This window comes from Aplidium turbinatum, chromosome 2 (assembly GCF_918807975.1).
Source record: "Aplidium turbinatum chromosome 2, kaAplTurb1.1, whole genome shotgun sequence".
In the NCBI taxonomy this organism is placed as follows: Eukaryota; Metazoa; Chordata; class Ascidiacea; order Aplousobranchia; family Polyclinidae; genus Aplidium; species Aplidium turbinatum.
The window spans coordinates 38,846,949-38,869,192 of record NC_137473.1 but is presented as its reverse complement, the minus strand read 5'-3'; the positions used below and the strand labels follow the sequence as shown (position 1 = coordinate 38,869,192).

At 38.5% G+C, this 22,244-nt stretch overlaps 1 protein-coding gene across 2 annotated transcripts; it reads left to right on the top strand.

Moving 5' to 3' along the window:
- Positions 1–2,659: 2,659 nt before the first annotated feature.
- LOC145765134 (uncharacterized) lies at positions 2,660–21,545 on the top strand. Of its 2 annotated transcripts, none has more exons than XM_082576891.1 (12): positions 2,660–2,734; positions 3,215–3,321; positions 5,393–5,612; positions 9,005–9,636; positions 10,270–10,378; positions 11,205–11,352; positions 12,012–12,157; positions 12,747–13,484; positions 13,948–14,141; positions 18,889–18,967; positions 20,347–20,424; positions 20,678–21,545. In XM_082576891.1, exons 2-12 carry the CDS (start codon positions 3,222–3,224, stop codon positions 21,201–21,203), a joined length of 2,970 nt encoding a protein of 989 aa, XP_082433017.1. In that variant the 5' UTR covers positions 2,660–2,734; positions 3,215–3,221; the 3' UTR covers positions 21,204–21,545. The 2 variants fall into 2 exon arrangements, with proteins under 2 accessions (XP_082433017.1, XP_082433016.1); XM_082576890.1 differs by having other exon boundaries at positions 20,672–21,545.
- Positions 21,546–22,244: the final 699 nt, after the last annotated feature.

Sequence of the window (22,244 nt, the reverse complement as noted above, 5' to 3'; positions counted from 1 at the left end):
TGTGATTTTGTGTAAAATCTACATGTAAAAAATATGTCCGGTTGAGATATTAAATGTCCGCTGAAAGGGCCAGTCCGGTAGGACATGCTTGACCGCCGAAAAAAAAGTACAAATTTCGAGGCCTGAACACTGTTCATGAGTTACAATAGAAACGTTTTTTTTTGGTGATTTCCACAAGCGTTTGTTTCATGGTGCGTGATTTCTTTCTCCCTGTTATTGGAGCCTATTTTTCGCTGATATGTTTGCAGGTCACTATTGTTGCCTGTATTGCGATGTGTCAAACATTTCCATGTTTACTGAAACTGTTAATGGCAAGATATCTTTTGTGAAGCGAAGTGACAACACCACTCTTTGCTTCAGGGTTGCCAACCTGTCTTCACCAAAAAAAGCCAGACCTAGTCACAAAAAAAGCCAGAAGAAAATAGCTGAAAAAAACAGTATAAAATAGCTGAAACAGCCAAGAAAACGCCAATTAGTATTCATGAAACATACACATATAAAAAGGGCACAACCAAATAGTGTCCCACCGAACTTTGACTTCAGCGACAACGCAGAAACTTAGTTAATGAAAAGACAAGCAACTAGAAAATTTTCTAGTTTCGGCTTCAAAACGACATTCGGTCGGACACTACAACCAAGTATAAGTTAGAAATTACTGCTCCGACTGATGCTGACTGAATTTTTTTTCTAAAAAATACGGGAAAGGTAAAATTAAGCCAAAAAAAGCCAAATTTATGTTGGCTTTTTATTAAGTTGACAAAAAATCGATGAAAGATGAAAAAAAGCCAGAAAAAGCCTAATTTTTCTGGCTTTTTTTATTTGAAAAAAATAAGCCAAGGGAGTTGAAAAACAGCCAGATTCTCAAAATCTGGCTTCAAAAAAGCCAAATTGGCCACCCTGCTTTGCTTGGCGATGAATATTCTGATGAAACCGCTCGCCTCGCTATAAGTGCGCAAAACAAGTGGCCTCGTTTATTAGGCAATGTTTAAGAAGTCAAAAGTGTTGTTAAAGGAGCTTGGCCTGGCAGTAGCGTTGTTCGACTAATTTTGTTGCTGCGGTATTCTAAGATTTAAGAACATGTAACGCTGGATACTGGGTACGAAATGCGTTCTTTTCTAGCATAAGAGTCAACCTACCCAAAATTTTATTAGTGCGGCCCGCCACAGCTCTCCTAAGTGCCAAAGTGGCCCGCATGCAAAAAAGGTTGGTGGGCTGGTGGCCCCTGCTATAGAGCACGTCCTGCTGAAGTGCCTTGTTATATTCATCAGTCGACGGGCGGCCCATAGACTGGGCACCACAAGTATGCTGCGTATACGTACATCTCTGATGATTTCTCACCTCTCTCAGGTTAACATTTCGTTGAAGCAACAAAGAGAACACAAAAGTCTGCACCATCCTACATATCATGGATGGATGATAGAAATGGTTGGTTGGTTTTGAATCTTTATCTTCGGACTGACAAAGCATGTACTTCTAGACAGTGGCGTACGCAGGGGGGGGGGCATTGGGCCATGCCCCCCCCCCCCCCCCTTAAAAATGTTTTAGTAGTTAACGACGTAGATTAAAGCATTTAATATGTTTTGCATTGCTCTGTCAAAGCAATTACTGTAACAATGTTGTTTTATAGACTAAGCCAATACGAAATACATAGCCCAATCCACCTACCCCACCCCAGGTATGCCAATGTATCATAGTGTTCTGTAAGCCTATTATAGTGATTAGTGAGAGAGAAATGTATAAAGTTTAAACTAGGGATATCAATGGCCAGTGGCATAGCCAAGGGGGGGGGGGGCCTTGGGGGTTACAACCCCACTTTGGCGCACGTGTGACGTCACGATATTGAGAATGATGCTTTCAGTCTCTTTATGCTTGGGAATGATGGTTTCAGTCTAAAAAAAACTTGCCTAATTTTAAACAAAACTGCATTAAAAGAGCGAGTTTTGCCAATACCAAACATCTCAGCCAGGAATTAACAACAAGAAAACATAGAGACTTAGCTTTATTTCCGAAAAATGCCGAAGAAAACATGATCTTATCCTTTTGCTATGCCACTTGACAGCACCATTTTACAGGAATATTCATACCCACATTTTTGTTGAAAATGCTCTCAGAATGCACCAAATTCAAAATAATTTTTCAAAATTTTCTGGGGGAGGCCCCCCAGACACCCCGCCGCTGGGTGTCGTCTTAAGCAAAAATGCCGTCGAGCTTCGCCGCCGGTCGTCGAAACCCCCCCTTTCAAAATTCTTGGCTACGCTACTCTCAATGGCCCCCCCTTTGAGAAAATCCTGCGTACGCCACTGCTTCTAGACTACCTGGACAAAGCTAGAAGGTAGTCTAGAAGTAGTAGAAGTACATAGTCTAGAAGTAGGCTGCATGGACAAAGCCTTGATAGGTTATTCCTGGTAGTTTCGCATACTTGTAGAGGCTCGACGCAAGGCCGGTTACCAAGATTGGCAGAGTGAAGTTTCCTATTGTTGAAATGTTGTTGCCGGGGAATTATTCCATTCACTAGGTGCTGCTGAATGGAAAGCAGTCCTGAAATGCGTTGCTCAAGCGCACACCCCGACAATCGAACCAGCGCCGCGGGATCTTGAACCCCGGGCGTAACCACTGAGCTAACGGGGTGGACAAATGAATACTCGTTGCGTGTTCAACATTTGTCGTGGATAATGGGGGTTTGATACCCAACCTCCCTGCTTCGTAGCCTACACTTATGTTTGAAAATATTCAGGTAACGTATTCTGCCAGTCTATACCTACTTCATTGCACCTCTTAATTTTTAATAGCCTATATTTTTGTAAGCCTACATGATTTCTGCATGCAAAAATGCGTGGTTTGCAATAAGCCTTAAATATTCATAACTAATATTTTAATATGCACATCACTGGTTTATGGTTGAGTTATGAGTAGCTTATAATTAGAAACGTATGTGTAATGTAAAGTTACGTTGAAACATGGGATTTTGATAAAAAAATACTACTTTTTCAACACTGATCAAACTGGGCTGATTATTACAAAATACTTTAATTGTTTATAACAATTCTTAATATGACGTCACAGTGACTAAAAACTGCTCTTGAAACCTATTTTATATTGGTGCTAAAATTGGTAAATTTCTTCTGATTACAGCTTTTATTATCTCCCCTTAGTGGGAGTTATGCTGATTTTTTTCTTGCGTATAAAATGTTCTTTCAAAATTGTATGGCAATAGAAAGGCAATGCTATCATCACACTTGTTCATGACTGTTTTTGCAACTTTCGTGATTTGCAAGAGCATATGCAAAGGAATGGGAACTTACGTCGACTGGAATTGTGAAGGTAAAAAGTAAATTGCATTTTACAAGAAGTGTATAATCGTTGGATTAGAATGGTTGGAACGCCTGGTTAATGTAATTAAAATATAAAGAACCCAAAATGTAGATACTAAACTCATGTTCAACAAACATTTTAAAATTTTGACCTAGTTGATAAGAGACAACCTTCCCTGTCAAGTAAATGATAAAAACTGAACCTCTTCCTGCTGCACCTGCCTCCTCCCCTTGTCGTTGCAAACTTTCAGTTACGCCATTGCGGTGAGCAGGGCCGTTGAATAGATACTTTAAATCCAATATCAACAAGAAGCCCTGTCCTTTAAACAAAGCATGTCTTACAACAAAGTAAGATTATTGGCACATCCTATCATATTAAAGTTTGAGAATACGCGATTTTTTCTTCTAACTTACTTCTAGGGCTTGATGAAAAAATTTTGGAATCATCTCGATCCGGGATAGCCTATAAGCTATACTTCGTCAACGCTAAAAATTTGGCCAACCCAGTAGCCTAATCATTGTAAAATTGACTATTTGAATTTCAGTGTTGTTGATATGTCATATTGTTCCCACACGTCGAAATAATGGTTTGCGTGAACTCGATAACGAATCAATTGAGTAGCTGCTCGACACATATAGACCGAGTTGCCGTTACTGCTCAAGGGTGGTAAAAGGGTTAAGGTTAGAAATATCGAAATAAAACATGCAATTTTTCTCCATTTCAGCAAACTTTTTCTCTCTTTGCTCATTCCATAACATTACATTATTCTAGCCAGCGGTGTAGGGCACGCGTGCTATTCAAATGGTTAATGCGATAAAAAATTAGCCGTGGCCGTATATTTTTTAATACAAACTAAAAAAACATTATTTTACGCAAAAGGGATACTCAAAACTTTACTATTAGTAAATCATCAAAAAATAGTTTTAAACTTAACAGAACTTCTCAAGCAGAACTTTTTACTTCACCTTCTGCAAAAATCTTTGATAAATGTGTCTGTGGTCAAATGCAAGGCACATCATCCCTTAAAAATACATTATTCTCCTAGAATTTTTTCTTTGTCAAAATATTGGTGGTATCTTTTTTATACTTACTGTATATCCCAAAGAAGCGCTTGAAAATCCGATATTTTATTGCACTCAAACACATTTACAAAGCCTAACAAAAAGTAGGCTAATCTTCAACTCGTTCAAAAAGTCGTTTATGCTGTCACAAAATTTTTACCAACAAATGGACAATATGAAGAAAGGCGTTCTTCCCGGCTATCAGCACAAGGCTGATTACTCACTAGCACAGCGAGCTGCAGTGACGCTTCGCTAACCAGAACGGTGTAGCTTCCACGCCAGCCATTGAGACCTCCAATTAAACGTTTAAGTTATTTTGGCAGCCGATTGTAGCATCGAATAGACAGCGATAGACACGTGTTTCGCCCATGAGGCTGGGCTCATCAGTATCGCACCGTATTCTTGCCACTTGAGTAATCGACCGCCGCTTTACCAGTCAGTTTAACTCTTATCTTTGTGGAAAGAAAGAGCCAACAAAACCAGCAGGTGCCAGGGGTAGGTCAATGTGAAGAAAGGCGTTCTTCCCGGCTATCAGCACAAGGCTGATTACTCACTAGCACAGCCAAAATAACACTAGCCAAAATAACTTAAACGTTTAATTGGAGGTCTCAATGGCTGGCGTGGAAGCTACACCGTTCTGGTTAGCGAAGCGTCACTGCAGCTCGCTGTGCTAGTGAGTAATCAGCCTTGTGCTGATAGCCGGGAAGAACGCCTTTCTTCACATTGACCTACCCCTGGCACCTGCTGGTTTTGTTGGCTCTTTCTTTCCACAAAGATAAGAGTTAAACTGACTGGTAAAGCGGCGGTCGATTACTCAAGTGGCAAGAATACGGTGCGATACTGATGAGCCCAGCCTCATGGGCGAAACACGTGTCTATCGCTGTCTATTCGATGCTACAATCGGCTGCCAAAATAACTTAAATGGACAATACTAAGACTATCTTAAATTAACTGCACTTGTTTTAACTTTAAAGTAGCAAAAAATAAAAACAAACCAAGTTGAATTCATTAATTTCCAGCCTCTGCTCCTTGCGTCCGTTCATCTCGACCGGAAGGTGGCATTGGAGATGCAGGCGCAAATGTTAAACATTACTCGTTGGAAGTGATGGTCCACCGACGTCAGAACAATGCAAGAATTCGTCAATGGTGGGCACAACAAAGAGAGCCGACATGGAACGTTGTTATCAGATGGTACAGGCTGTTGGGAACCAAAGTCAGAGTTCCGATATCTTCTTGCAGGTAATTAAATTTTCTTTGGCGTAATACATTAATAACATTGAAGCATCAATCTGTGAGTTGGTACATGAGTCATTCCATTATAATTCAACAAATTTTAAAGAAATTTTACACTACCACCTCTTAGATTTTCTTCATTTTTACATATTTAGTACATATTTTAGAATAATATTCATAACTGTTGGAATTTTTTTGATACCTTGTATCGTTTTCAAGTTATCGCGATTTAAAATTTCACATTTTTGCCACTAGTGGCGCCATTGTGCGTGGGAACATTTTGGGAAAATGCTCTAAAGTCACCATTTCTTGTCCAATTATGATGAACAAAGTGTCTATTTCCATGTTCTCATGGGTGAGGAATTCAATGATGCTATTAAAATATCAAAAAATCAATTGCTTCATATGAAAATCTTCATGTTAATTTTAAAAAGTTCCTCAAACTTTAAGGCCTCCCCACTCCCCCATGATTGCATAATTTTTTTTCTGATTGGCTCCATTTTGTAAAGTGATTGTTTAGTTACCAAGAAACGGAAAATCTTTCACTGAACTTTTCTCTAAGTGCTTTTATCACATTAACTGTTAGCATACCCATTGCAAGCTAATAATTGTATTTGAGCTATTGTGAAGTTAAGGATAACGATTATGACTTCAGAGCAGAGCCATTATGACTTCACAAAGACATAAAAATGATGTGGTTAACCTCAATTTAAAATAAACAATATCACCCCACATCATAAAAATCAATTTATTGAAATATAGAGCTTTTGCCACACAAGTTTGGCTTCTTCAGTATAATCTTATTCAAATAGAAACTATTGAAAATATTCAAATATAATTCTATTTGAATAAGATTGAAGCGATTGAAAATATTCAAATATAATTCTATTTGAATAAGATTATACTGAAGAAGCCACACATGTGTGGCAAAAGCTCTATATTTTAATAAATTGATTTTTATGATGTTGTGTGATATTGTTTATTTTAAATTGAGGTTAACCACATAATTTTTATGTCTTTGTGAAGTCATAATGGCTTTGAAGTCATAATTGTTATCCTTAACTTCACAATAGCTTAAATACAATCATTAGCTTTCAATGGGTATGCTAACAGTCAATGTGATAAAAAGCACTTAGAGAAAAGTTCAGTGAAAGATTTTCCGTTTCTTGGTAACTAAACAATCACTTTACAAAATGGAGCCAATCAGAAAAAAAATTATGCAATCATGGGGGAGTGGGGGGGCCTTAAAGTTTGAGGAACTTTTTAAAATTAACATGAAGATTTTCATATCAAGCAATTGTTTTTTTGATATTTTAATAGCATAATTGAATTCCTCACCCATCAGAACATGGGAATAGACACTTTGTTCATCATAATTGGACAAGAAATGGTGACTTTAGAGCATTTTCCCAAAATGTTCCCACGCACAATGGCGCCACTAGTGGCAAAAATGTGAAATTTTAAATCGCGATAACTTGAAAACGATACAAGGTATCAAAAAAATTCCAACAGTTATGAATATTATTCTAAAATATGTACTAAATATGTAAAAATGAAGAAAATCTAAGAGGTGGTAGTGTTCACCATTTGTTGAATTATAATGGAATGACTCACATCACAATGTGAAGTGTAACTGCAACAGTTATTTTATTTTTGTGTAATGTTCTAATGACGATATTTGAACAACCATTTCCATTGAGGATGTTCGTGGAATATTAGAAAAGCATTAAATTTCTTAACTGCTTCTTTTCGCTTGCTCTATTACCCCGGAAAAAAAATTGCCAAGTATGGGTTACAAAAATTAAATTGACCTTTGGGCTCAAATCTTTAAATTACAATTGATTTTCAGTACATATGAGCATTAGGCCTACTACAATATATTCCAAACAAACAACCAATAACTATAGACTAGAGCAGGGGTGGGCAGAGTTGTTCAAAGAAAGAGCCGCTTGCGGATAAACCATTAACACCAGCGAGCCGCAAAATCAGTTGACACAAAATAACATAACAGCAATAAAAACGCAATGATTGTTTATCCATATCAATTTTGTACTGGACTCGCTAATCTTTGAAAATTCGGACGATAAGTTGTTAATGTGAATTAATTCTTCCAAGTGTTCATTTGTCAAGGTTGCACAATGTTTTGATTTTACAACGTTCATTGCAGAGAATAAAGATTAAAGATTCACAACAATAAGTCGTAGTAAAAACAGAAATGAGTCGTGCACTGGTCTTTTTGAGTTCTGGATATTTATTTTCTGGAACCTGCAGATTTTTTCAAAAACTAATATTAGTTAATTTAATTTGTCGCCGACATTTGTTGGCATATCGGCGGGTTTTGTGACCGTTGGGTTGTTTGCTAACCAGATATTGAAGAAACTGATAGCGAATCATTCCCAATCCCAACATTGGTGTGTTCTACTATGAATTGCGTTCATTTTATCCGTTTGATAACTTGAGGAAGTTAGGTAAAAGTATGGTACCAAATATTCATAAAGCACTTTAGCACAACTTGTGAAGTTGTGAATGAACCTCAAAACTTCAGACTGCTAAGCAGCGCCAGCACAGCACGTAAAAATAAATCATACCTATAGCCTAATTCTTGGTCTCAAAATTTCATTGTAATTATGCTTATAAGCTCAATAATACTTTAATGTTAATTTCTTCTTAGAACAGACTGAGTGCTCTGGTCAGGCCAAAATAAGTCATGCAACAGATTAGATTTGTAAATTCTTAGGCTATAGAAATAAATAAGTAAGTTCTGGTGCTACTAAGATTCAACTAAGCGCTGCTTTTTCCAATTGTTGCTGACTAAACGCAAAATGAGCCAGGAGAGGCACAATGTTCACAATTCCATTGTTTTACAATGGTTACAGTAAAAGAGAGACTCGTTTTTGATCTTTGTATTGTATTGGGCGCATATTAGATTTGAAGAAAGTGTAAGTCACAAACTTTAATTTTTAGGAACCGATTTTTGCGCCCCTATCAATGTGGTGCCCATGGCTTGAGGCATGTCTGCCATACCCTAGGTACACCGCACTGCTTGGTTGACAGCGCGAGATAACATATTTATAAAGTATAATCTTAATTTTTTGTAATATTACGATTCAATACAAGAGCAACAGAATTTATGTTGTCGAGCCGCAGTTTGCCCACCGTTGGACTAGAGCTACGTTTCAATAAAATTGTAGTCATATTTAAAATCTCGTAAAATAAATTATACACTTGATGCTTCATCACAGATGTTACACAAAGGTCTGAAATAAGATTTTTAATTTTGGTTTCACTCTAAGTAGTTGGGAACTTACTACGACTGATATTTAGGTTACATGCGTCAAAATTTTAAAATCGATTTTCAGAATAAAATAAATAAGCAAAACTTTAGTCTTTCCATACAGGAACAATCTTGATTGTGTCGTGTCGCTCATGGGAGAAGATGACGTGCAAAAGCGTGGTGATGACGTTTCCGTGGGGAGGATGTTTGCGTACAGGCATTTTTACGTGGAAGTTCAATACGAGGGCCATCCGTCTATATCCAGCGTGGAAATTATTATACGAAAAGAACTGGCCAAACCTATGTTTGACGGACAACCTTACGCAGCGTCGGACACAGTTGAAAGAAACTCTTTCAACAGTGATAATCTTTTCAGCAATGATGAGATTTCCGTTGGAAATGAAGACTCTGCTTCCGTTCTGACAAATGTTGTTCAAAAGCGGCCTACTCTTGATGCCCTTGCAGCCAAACTAAAAAAAGGAGAAGCCCTGGGCGCTCTACCGAAGCGGGTAATTCCCCAGCTTGAAGACTCCGTTTCTGACCACCAGGACGACGACGTCAGCGTTGTTGCAGAACATGACGATGCATTGAAATCAAACCACAAACCAGTCATTCCAGATGAGGATGAAGATGATGCTCCTTTGAATGTTGCAGAAGGAAAGGACGAATACGACAGCAATAATAATTACGACTTTTGGGACACCAACTTACCAGTAATAGGAGATACTGACTCTTTGGGGAACAAGAATAGAAATGGTAGGCTCATCAAGGATGGTAACAATGCTTGATGATTTTCTTTTCCATTGAATTTCCAACAGTTTCAAAGTTTCAATGTTTCATGCAATTTTATTACTAGCTGCTTTAACCCTTTACTGCCCAATTGGACGAATTCGTCCAGTAATTTGAAGTTTGCATTTACGTAAATTTCAAAGGCTTTATCGGCAACTTATTAATTTTGTGCGGAAGCCACACGTTTTCCGTTTTCGAAGAAGCATTTATTTGTTTTTCGGAAGTCGAGTGTAGCAAGAATTGACAGCGATAGACACGTGTTTCGCCCATGAGGCTGGGCTGGGCTACACCGGTATGGTTAACGAAACACAATGCTCGCTGTTCCATAGTGAGTACCGTAGTCAGGTAGTGCTGACGCCAGGAGAATCGCTCCTTCTCAACAGTGCATACCTTTGGCGACAGTTAGTTTAGTTGTTTTCTTTCCACAAAGAAAACACAGTTAAGTGTAGCAGTAGGCTACAGTGTAAGTTCTATCAAAAAATAATAATAGGCCATCTCTTTGAAAACCGATTTAAGTGTTTCAGTAAATAAGAAAACAGAAAGTGGTTAAAATATAAATGGCTAAATGCGGTCTTTCAATTAATCTGTTTTGCATTTCAGGTTTAGTGAGCCGTTTTGGCGTTGGAGGTCTGATTGGAATTGTGCTTGGGTCAATAGCTGGAATTGCTTTGCTCCTTTTTCTTTGCTGTTATTACGTCGTGCTGAGAAGGCAAGTAAAGTATATAAAATTCAACTATGGCTCAAATCGCTCGACTAAGGGATTCATAGAATTACGGGATGACCAACTCGGCTTCGTTATCTGACAAATGTAAGATAAAGTACAGCCGTATTTTTTAAAGTTAAAAAAAAAAGTTTTTAAAGGCAGTGGTCACCCAAAGCTTGCTTGTTTAAAAATAACCCGAAGATTTAAGTTGCACAAAATTGAAATAAAGCAATTTGTAGTTGTGTTACCTTGCATTAGGAAAGAGAATTTTACTTACAAAACTGAAATTGAATAAAACTCGTAGGTTCAAAAAATATATTACTAAGCAATTAAAAACAAAAAAATTAATAAAACTAAAATACACTTCTTTTGTGCAACTTTAAATCTCGGGTTAGTTTTAAATAGGCAAGCTTTGGGTGACCACTGCTAAAAAATGTAAAAAAAATGTTTTTTTTACATTTATTCTAAAAGTTTAAAAAATATCTGGCAGTACTTTACCCTCCACTTGTCAGATAACGTAGCCGAGTTGGTCATCTCGTAATTCTATGAATCCCTGGCTTGACTGAATGAACTCATCAAGATTCAATATATTTTTTGTCGAGTGCGACCTTTTGAAACTGGCCACCTTGCTTTTCACAAACTTTCAAAAACATTCTTCCCCAGCTAGCAAATCGATAACGTCTGCACAAGTCGAATTATTGCAAAGAAATGACGAATTTTCTGTATGGGATCTGTTCTGATTTATTGACTTAATAATTGACAAATGTATATAACTGAATGTCAAATAATTGTTGTTTGCAGTAAAAATGTTGGCAATTTTGTATTCGTGCAGACGCGCACGGCGGAAAGGAAACACTATAAAAATACCGGCAGATTACAGTGGCGAAAGACGATCTTTATGGAGCCGTGTAACTGATGGTTTAAAGTCAAAAAGAAAACGGCGATACCCGTATCCAAGACATGGGAAAAAGGTTATCAAAGTAAGAATATAATATCGGCTCTTAGTTTTAATGTTTTTTTTTTTTTTTCATTTTTTTAGTTTGTACAAGCTAAATATGACCGGGATGCAAACTACTCACTCAAAAAAAGTGCATTAAACAAAAGAGTTGCTAGATCAAGGTCGGATTCGGCCCGGCTAGCAAAGTTATCCGGCTGGCAGCCCCTTTTGCAAACATTTTATAATCGCGCCGCTCGCTTTTATCTCGCCTTCAATTTTTGATTAATGTGATCGTAATATAGCTATGTGTCATTTTCTCCGATTTTCTTGTAACTTTTATACCGTTCATGCTGTGAATCGTCATAACATCCGACAAACTTTGACTATTCCCTTTAACTCATTCATTCTTCATTTATACCGATTTTATAGCTGTCAGTTACAATTCTCTACCTTCTCTATTGACCACAGCAGGCTACCTTTGTTACGTATGTTAACACTTCTCTCCTATCTTAACACTGCGTTGCTTTTCGTTTATTTTGGCCACTAGTCGCATGGTTGATGATGACTGATGGAAAAAAAGGAGGGAGCATGATGTGGATGCTGGAAAGTGAAAAGATGTATAATGATTCTAATGAAGCAACAGAAAATCAGAGGAGCGTTTTCACGAGTGCTTGTTTGCAGCCTTTTTTCATTTTGTTACAGAAACATTCGTACACGAGTTTGACCAGCGACGCTTCAGATGATGAGGAAATATATTCCTCAGGTCAACCCAACCCTGGGACATCATCTTCCATGGTATCAGATACCTTAGAAGGCATACGAAGAAAATCAACAGGATTAGGAAACCAGTAAGTCTAAATTGATCCATTGCATGAAAGAAGAGTTGTTTTTGCTTTGAAAGCATTATCTATTACGCAAACATGCTTAGCTATAAACAATTAATGCTAGCCTATTACTACTATAAAAAATGATCAATGCATGGTTTGGCTCAACGCCAATCAAAAAAGCCAAGCAAAGCAAATTGCATCAAATTTAGTTACGTTACTATATTTTAATAACTTTTAAAGCAGTGGTTCTTAAACTGGGGGGCGTGAAGACTCTCGAAGGGGGTGGGGGGGGGGCGAAAGTGATAGGCTATTGCACTAGCATGTTACTATATTGTGCACTGTGCAGGTCGTGAACAGAAACGTTGGTAGCATCTTACGTGTCACGATTATTGACAGGTAATGCGTTTAGTTACGGTTGCGCTTTTTATTACGTTTTTTTATCTTTAACGCTTTTTATCTTTTATCTTTAACGCTTTATTTTCATATATGCCACATTGTCACAATACGAATTGAACAAAATAAAAAAATAGCATTTTAGGAAAACGTTCATGAAAACGTCCATAAAACTGTTCTGCTGTTGATTTCAGACAACTGATATGTTTGCTTGCAGGGCAAAACAAGCTTTTTCCTATGCCAAAGATCAAACTGCAAATTTCAAAGAACACCCTAAACAGTTTGTGCAGGAAAAAAGCAGCTTCTTTTGGCGGTGTCTGGGAGTAATTCGAGCTTGGTTCATAAGATGCTGTGGCGGGAGAACGGACGCTGATTACCGCGTGCTTCCTGAAAGCAACGACGACAGTGATGATGATGATAACAATGAAGACGACAGTTTGTTATCACATATTGGACCCTCCGCTGGCCCTCCGAAGCCTATAATTGTAAATCCTTACGCACATAGAAAATCCGATATGTTAACCCCATCAGCAGGTTCTCCAAACCCAACAACTGATCAGCAGCTAGATTCAAGTGGGAGATATATAGTACATCAGCTGCAACCTCCCAAAAGCACGGGTACGGATAAGAGAATCGGTATTGATTCGGCTACTCATCGAAACTGCCCTTGCACGAAACGAGATCCTGAAAGCGTTGGGATCAAGATTATCCCTATTCGTTTGTCATCTCCTCGTCGAAAGTGCGGCCTGCGTTGCGTCCAGAAAGGAAACTGTGAACATAGCGACTCTACAAGCGCGACAAGATCTTCTGAAGCCCCATCTGTCGCCTCTTCGGGAGATCGAGTGTCCGAGACTACCTCTGAGACATCAGAGACATCTGGCGTCAACTTGCCGCGAAGGAATATTCCACTACGGCGTGATTTAAGTGTTGGAGATGCGCCGGTCACAGCCGAGTGGTAAGAGATACTACAACTGCTGTACAGTAGATGGGCATAACAGACTAAACAAGGTCAACCATAAACGCCAATAAATACCTACCATGTGTCTTTGATTGAAAAAAATCGCATGCCAAGTTTCAAAACTAATTGATTAGAAATATACTTACGGCAAACGTAAAAATTCTACTCATTGACTTTCTTTCAGTTGTTCAAAAAGGCTGAGCTTTTGCAAACGTTTGCTTTGTCTAAATAACATAATAGATCAGCATAGTTTGCACCAGAAGAAACGTACATCATGGCATGTAACTAAATGCCTAGTGAACAGCCTCATTCAATTTTTAGTTTGCTTTGTCTATTAAAAAATAAGCACAAGTTTGAATGGCTTATATCAAAACTTTCAGTTTTGTTTCAGGTTGTTCCATTTTCAGCTAAGAGTTTCTTTTTGAATACAAAAATGGCTTTCTCAATTTTGAATTTTTAGTCCTCCACTGCCAAAAGTGTTACGACGAACAAAGCAAGGATTCCGGCAAGAAAACCAACGTATGGCAGTGTTGATGAAACGCTTTGAACGTCGAGCGTCCTCATGTGTCGTCATCGATGAAACGTTGCGTCGCGATAGGCAGCAACAACAAAGCTACGTCACAATGCAAAGAAACGACCGAAGAGCTGCTTCAGGTACGTAATAAGCTATTGTCTGTTCACAAAGTCACTATTTAAAAAAATTGTTGCGAGACCAAATAACCGTTATTCGGTATACCGCACCAGGCTTTATCAACCTGCAATAATGAGAAAATGTAGTGGTTTGTTTATTGTCGCTCCACAAATACGAAGACATTTTAAAGACATGGGGTCTATGTTTACTTTTGCATCAGATATACGATGCCACCACAATATTACCTGACCTATCTTTACTGCGTTAAGCAAGAAAAAATAAAATTAGTGCTGTTTTGAGTCTTTGATGTAACCCGACCTGAATTCAATCTCAGACCTCCGAGCACTTGTCGAAGGGCAAACCTCTCGGCCACTGAGCTGGGGCTTAACCTGCAAAACAACAAATGTGCTTTAGCTGTAAATGTAGCCTTCTATACTCTGCAGCAGTCACCGAATTCTCCTTTTGAATGGCTGCCAATTGAACAGAGTAATAGTAAAAGTGGTTGACTTACAAAATTTAAGTTGCAAGAAAAATGGTTTTATCGAAGAATCAGTTTGCTGTCGTATGCCCCAATTATCTTGAGACGTGTAAGCTACTAAGGAGAAGTGAATTTTGAAACGATTTACAGCTAAAAATTCGCTCTTACGTTTAATTTGCTATGAAGCTCCCTGCAGTATTAACTTCAAATGGTCTGAAATGTGAAAAAGACACTTTAAATTGTGCCATTTGTTTTTTAATCTTTATTGTGTTGTTATTTAGCTAGCAAATGCAAAAAGCTGGCATCGTTTCGAAATCTAAAGACGTTGAGTCAATGTAAACATGAACCGCCAGAACATCACCGCTCCTGGTGTTGCCGTCTTTGGTGTGACGCGACTTGGAATCGAACTCAGGCCTATTTGCACCAGTGCAGAAGGCGATAACCACTGGTTGTTGCATCACTCGGCATGCGACAACTTAGCAAGTGCTTCAACTTAGCAATTACATTTTAGCTACTGCCAAAGCAAATGAGATTTGCGTGCTCACGACGGATTAACTTGGTCATCGCTTGTCAAGCTCATTTTGCTGACTTGCGTGACATTCTAACTCAGTGTTTCTTAACCTTTTTAGCGCTCGTACCCTTTGAGCTTTCATTAAATTTCCTCGTACCCCCTGTCTACAATGGCCGACGGAAGCAAATAAAATTGTAATAAGAATTAAACTCAGTGTATTTATAACTTACGTGTTGAATGTATGCATTAAAAACAGTCTTGTAAGTTCGACAAGATTTATCAGTCAATCTACGAATGGCTTTTTTGTTGCTGCTTTTCGTCAATGATTATGTTGAAACGCGGTACTTTCTTTGAGATAGACACATGCATGTTATCTCTTGGATCCAAACGATTGACCGACTTAGTTTTGGTGTTTACAAAGAGTTAACTCAGTTTCACATGGGTAGGTTGTCGCAAAAAGCACAAGGATTTCTAAAGCTTTTTTTCTAACTGGGGAAATGTGCTGAGTTGTGCACACCAGAAGGCATCCAACTGCATTGAATCAAACTCTATTTTGCTTTTACTACTAGCTTTCATTTCAATAAGATCGTCTTTCATTTGGTCATTATCATCCATAAAATGTAGGCTGAAAATAAATGGGTCTTGCATCCAGCCCTGAGAAGTAGAAACCTCTCCAGTATATAGACGTATACAAAAGTGACTTGTTACGTATTCTTCACACATATGCCTAAATAGCGTATAATTCCACACTGCATGTCGTACCCCTGCTTTGGTGCTTCGTACCTCCAAGGGGTACACGTACCCAGAGGTGGGCAGTAACTAGTTACAAAAGTAACTAGTTACTGTAACTAGTTACTTTTTGAGTAACTGTAACGGTAACTGAGTTACTATTTTCCAAAAGTAACGAAACGCGGTAACTAGTTCCTATTTAACACTTTTTTAACAGTTACAGTTACAAGTTACTTTTGTATCAAATTTTAGTTTCTAATTGCTGTCCATTTCTCCGCACATGTTTGTGTTGCGCAGTAATGCATTCTTCTCGCAGCTGTATTGGCGCAGCACTGCGCATGCGCGGTGCTACTTTTTGTTTTGTGACTGAGAAGGGTTGTCATATTGGCGAATTTATCGCCAAAATCCAGAAATCTGGCGATTTTTTAAGACGTTTGGCTTCATATTTATGGTTTGGCGATTTGGCTCTTTTTTGGCGATTTTTGATAATTGATTTGGCTAAATTAATTGTTTTTGGCGATTAATCAATATGTACCAAAGACAGGCAAGACACAACAATACAACAGGGTTGAGCATTATCACAATATATTTTACATATTTACGAATAGTTTAACAGTCAAACGTTTTCGGTTTAACTTAAGCCCTCATCAGGAATCTGAAAATATTTATAAAAATGCAATAAATTTCAACTTCTTGAAGGTAACTAACTAACTGACTATATAATCATCAAGAAACACGCAGCGATTAAAAGCAATTTCTTGACGCTTATAGTCAGTTAGTTAGTTACCTTTAAGAAGTTGAAATTTGTTGCATTTAGTGTAGCCTACCGCAACGCTTGCAATGACTCTAAAAAGATTGTCTGACATCAAAACCAGCAACAGCATATTGCTGTTTGCTTGCCGTTGGTGGACGTTCTTGTGGAAGCAATACAAACCAGATTTGGTCATTGGTTCGAGGACAGCGACTGCATTCCACCCACAATTTAGACTCAGGCATATCTGTGTCCAGGGGCGAGTCTAACTGATGGGGGCCCGGGGCACTTTTAGGTCGGGGTCCCCGTGCAAAAAAATTTTTGCAAGGTAACTTGAAAGTCACCCACACCCTTGTTAATGCCTTTACGCCAAGCTCAGTCGCCACCTTGTGACTAAAAATTAACTTTGAAAAGAAAAGGAGGCATTTTGCAGAAACTTCAAATGCTGAAAGAAAAAATAATAATAACACAAAATCACATGTTTCCGCGTCGGAGGGCCCTTCAAAAGGGGGCCCAGGGCAACTGCACCCTCTGCCCCCCTAAATCAGGGCCTGCCTGTGTCCAATGGCTGACAAGCGACACTGTTGAAAAGAAGACTAAAATAAAACAGAACATGCTTCAAGCAATTAAAGAAGCAAACTGCTCTGCTGAAGAGTGGAGCTGCACCGACACTGAAGTGGATGGTGGTAGAGCCGCAGAGGACTTTTTGCACCACTTTACGCAAAAACTAAGAAGAAAAAGCAATGTGCGTTGAATCTGTTACAGGAGTATTTGGAAGCGGACCCTGAGCCCAAGTTAAGCAGATCCAGATTCACAAGCGGACCGATGAAAAAACTGTTTTGCAGTGGAAGGTTGTTTTCATTAGGCAAGGACATTTTAAAGACCAAAAAGTCGGGCATAAGTGACGAGCACTTTGAAATGCTCGTATTTTTCAAAGGAAATAAAGATATAGACTACTGAGTAATTTCGTTTTGAATAAAACATTGTTGGTTTTGTTGCTTGTGCTGTTATGTTAGCATGGATGGCTCTAACACTACACTGTATAGTACAGGGGTAGGCAAAGTTGTTCAAAGAAAGAGCCGCTTGTGGATAAACCATAAACACCGGCGAGCCGCAAAATCAGTGACACAAAATAACATAACAGCAATAAAAACACAATGATTGTTTATCCATATCAGTTTTGTACTTGACTCGCTAATCTCTGAAAATTTGGACGATAAGTTGTTAATGCTGTGCGAATTAATTTTTCCTAGTGTTCATTTGTCAATGTTGCAAGATGTTTTGATTTTACAAAGTTATAAATTTTTATAAAAATGAATAAGTAAGTTCTGGTGCTACTTCTAAGCTTCAACTAATCGCTGCTTATCGACTTTACTAAACTTCCAATTGTTGCTGACTGAACGCAAAATGAGCCAGGAGTGGCACAATGTTGCTTTTGCAACGTTACAATTCCATTGTTTTACAATGGCTACAGTAAAAGAGAGACTCCGTTTTGATCTTTTTATTGTATTGGACGCAAATTAGATTTTGAAGAAAGTGTAAGCAACAAATTTTAATTTTTACCAACCGATTTTCGCGCCTCTATCAATGTGGCGCCCATGGCTCGAACCATGCCTGCCATACCTTAGGTAGTTGCTTGGTTGAATTCGCGAGATAACATATTTATAAAATATAATCTTAATTTTTTTGTAATATTACGATTCAATACAAAAGCCACAAAATTTATGTTGAAGAACCGCATGCGGCTCGCGAGCCGCAGTTTGCCCACCGTTGAGTATATCAAACATTACGGTTAAACTGGACTTGCGTGCAGAGCTGGCCAGGTGCAGAATTTTATGTTTAGATTTGTGAGTAAGTGAAAGTAACTTGTAACTAGTTACTTTTTAAAATCGGTAACTGTAACTCAGTTACTATTTTGGCCAAGTAACTGTAACTGTAACTCAGTTCCTTTTGAAAGTAACTTTGCCCACCTCTGCACGTACCCCTGGTTAAGAACTCTTGTTCTAACTTCTCATTTGCGTGACGTTCTAACTTTCGGCTTGCTCAGTTGTTACTTGCTCAGTTTCATCATTTACCAACTTCAGCCACTTGCTGAAATGTTGCTAGCTGAGTTGTCACTTGCTCAGTTGTCGCTTGCTCACCTCACAACTGCTGACTTGTAGGAGACTATAACCACTCAGCCACGAGCTGGTTTTTGTTGAGTAGGCTATTTGCCGGCTTTCGGCTACTTTTTAATTTGTTACAAATGCCGTGGCTCATTGTTAGCAATAACAGATTTGAAAATATCTTCTGTGTTTTCAGTGGGTGGACGCTTTCTCAACATAAATCATCCGTCAACTTCATCAAAAATTCCACCAAGATTACTCCATCGTCGAACTAGGTAATCATATCTAAAAGAAAGCTCTTGTCTTTTGCCTAGTTGAATTTAAGAGCAACTTACTAAAATTCAATAGTTCTCGAAAAAATGATTTCACTTTCTATTATTGTAGACACAATAATACATATTCGCATTTGTTTCCTCCTATAAGGCAATTAGTTTTCACTGTGTCTGCAGAGAACAAATATTTAATTGAACAATCTGTAGGCTACTTAAAAACTATGATGTGAAAGCAGGCGTAAACGGCATCTTAAAAAGACATTCTCATCAAAACACAAATAAACTGTAAGATGAAGCTGCGCTATAGTTCGACTATCAGGGCGTGCATTTGAGCAACGCATTAGGACTGCTCTCCATTTAACGGCACAAGCAGATGGAATAGTTTGCAGACAACAGCACTTCAACAATCGGAAACTTTACTTGCTCAAATTTGGTGACTGGGCCTGCGTCAGTGATTCAAAGGCTCTACAAGTATGCAAACTGCCAGGATTAAGCTCTGCAAGAAGCTTTCCCAGTCCGAGGATAAAATTCCCCAATCAATCGGTCTCGTTGTTTGAGGCAATATACGTATTAGCACATATTGTATACGTACGTATATTACGCCAAATATAGGGTACCCTTTATTAGGTCTCTATACAGGTGTACGGCAACCTACTCAAAAATGTAATAGCTTGCATTGATAGGACTATATCCCAGGGCTGAAGAGGGTATTTACTGCAGATGCGGTTCTGATAAAGGTGTTTTTTCTACCACTTGCTTATTACATGCAAAATCTCCTAGTCCCGAGAAGGATGGATTATTGAATTCTACTGTAGGCGCATAGGACATGAAGATTTATTATGCATAGGCTACTTTCACTAAAACTGTTCGAAATAAAATTTTTTGCCAAAAACATTTTGTTCGCAACACAATCAAGAAAAAAACATAGTGTGGAAGCCAATGGAAACAATTTTGCGTTAAACGAAACGATTTTGTTTCCAATAGGCCTTGCCTTGTGAGCGATTAACACTGTCAAATTTCAAACAAATTTAATCAATGATGTTCATCATGAGGCTGCATAGCCGAGCATCATGAGGCTGCATAGTGCATAGCCGAGTGGTGAGAACACTGGAACGGCAATCGAAAGGGCGCCGGTTCGACACCACTCAAGAGTATGCGGCTGTGTCTGTGGCAGGACACTTGAAGGCATGCCTGAAGGTGGACACGAAGATTGGCTTCCTTGCCTTCCCGTCCACTTAATCTAAATCTTCAACCACCGTGTGTGAGCCTGGATACAACAAACAACAGGAAGCTTTGATAAGTAGGCTACGCGATACAAGCTAAAAGTTGAAGACGTGTGTAAGTTGAAAAGCGGATATAACTTCAATTTGTCGACTTTACAGAATCAGTCGACCGATTGTTCGCGCTGCAAAAAGTTCCGCCGACGAAAGTAAACAAAACGAATCGATGACATCACCAAGGTAAAACCTAGTTGGTAGACTATTTTACGTAGACCTATAGAATGACCTTTTTCCAGGCCAAGAGTAAGTAAACTGCTCATTGCTGTGAGCCTATACACAGAATAACTTACTTTTTATTGCTTGGTTACAACCATGATTTTGTTTTGGAGATTTCTTTCATGTAGGCCAGAGTACAATATGACATATATGTCTGTGGTTGAAGAAAGTGACCTCTTTACCAAAAAAGAGTACAATATGTTTTTGACAGTTACAGGTCAAAGAGCATCGTCACTGTGCAGTCTGCTCGAATAGCCCACCCTCCTAGTTCTTTTCGAAAACCCTTTTCTCTCACTTCGCCCCATTCAGACGATAATCGTAGTTCAGTCCATACGTCAGTTCACACTTCGGAGATCGACGAATTAATAAGTGATGGCAGTGTTTCCATCTCAACAAACAAAATAGATGTTAGTAGTTCAAGTGACGAGCAATCTATTCCCCTTGAGATGAAACCAACCGTTACAATATTGAAAAGCTCCACTTGTGAGATATCATCTTCTAAACCACCAATATCATGTATCAGACCTACGAGAGTGCCCAGTTCACAAGTGCCTATTGAAACCCTATCAGCAACTAATGGTGTGGAAGCAAAGTCTCAAGCGGGAACAACTTCGATTTTAAGTAGATCGTCAACGTCATTGTTACAATCAGCTGCTCAAGCATTTTTAACATCGGATGATGACATCATGTCAAACGATGACGACTATTACAACGACGAATTTTGGAATCATTGCAAAAAATGATGAGGGTTGAAGGTAGATGCCTGGAGAAAGGCTTGCTGTTGGTTCACCTGTAAGGAAGGCAAGGGGAGCAGCGGTTTCAGTACGAGGTCTCATCAACAGAAAAGAAAAATTAGTGGTGAAACATCTTCCATGAAAGACAGTGCTGCAAACATTACTTGTGCTGCAACAGCGCCATGCTTTAATGCTGTTGTTTTGTTGCTCTTCGAGGCAATGCAATATTAGGCCTACTTTGGTCATTTAGGTTACACGGCTACAAGGCTACACGTATTTTGCTTGAATTTTATATACTCTTAATGTCATTGTTTTGTGAAGTGATTATTTTTTGAACGAGTTTAGCACTTTCAATAAACCGATGCAATGTTGAGAAGGAGCGATCTTCCAGGCATCAGCATTTCCAGAGCGAAATCCAAAGCTCCATATATGTATGTTACAGTCATAGACTCCTTAAGTAAAGGACTGGAAACTAACGATCTCGGGGTTTTTAACTTGAGTCTGAATGATAACTTGAGTCCTGGCTTAAATGACTTCTAGAGAAGCTAGAAACACTATCTTGGATTTCATATTAGGGTTTTTGAGGATGGCGAGTTCAATAGTGTTATTTTCAACACCGTTTGAGGTCATTTTCAAGGTCAAAATATTATATTTTAAGGTCAAATTACAGAATTTTGGTCATTTTTGCCCATTTTTGCGTCTAAATCGTAAAGCAAAACTGTTTGAAAGAAGTCTGTGACGAAATATGCTGTTACATAAACATCATATGTATTTCTCAACACTATGGCTATTATCTAAAAGAGTCAATGATTACAATATAGGCTAATACACAAATTGACAATACATAACAAGATGACACTATAATAGACAATGTCTATCACTAGTTGGAAAGCTTTTCTTGCCCCCTGAGGCATCCCAAAGGCTTTTCTTTGTCACTTACATTGAGGACATAAGCTTTCAATTGAATGTTAGCTAAAGTAGTACAAGCAGCATTATACTACTAGCTAAAGGTGCATCTACAAAGGATAACAACTCAGCAAAATGAAACCC

Bases quoted from the DNA above. Each gene is read 5' to 3' on its own strand.
- LOC145765134 (XM_082576890.1), top strand. From the start codon at position 3,222: ATGCTATCATCACACTTGTTCATGACTGTTTTTGCAACTTTCGTGATT. The intron at 13,485-13,947 runs GTAAGAGATACT...TTGAATTTTTAG, and splicing joins GCGCCGGTCACAGCCGAGTG to TCCTCCACTGCCAAAAGTGT. The intron at 20,425-20,671 runs GTAAAACCTAGT...TGTTTTTGACAG, and splicing joins GAATCGATGACATCACCAAG to TTACAGGTCAAAGAGCATCG.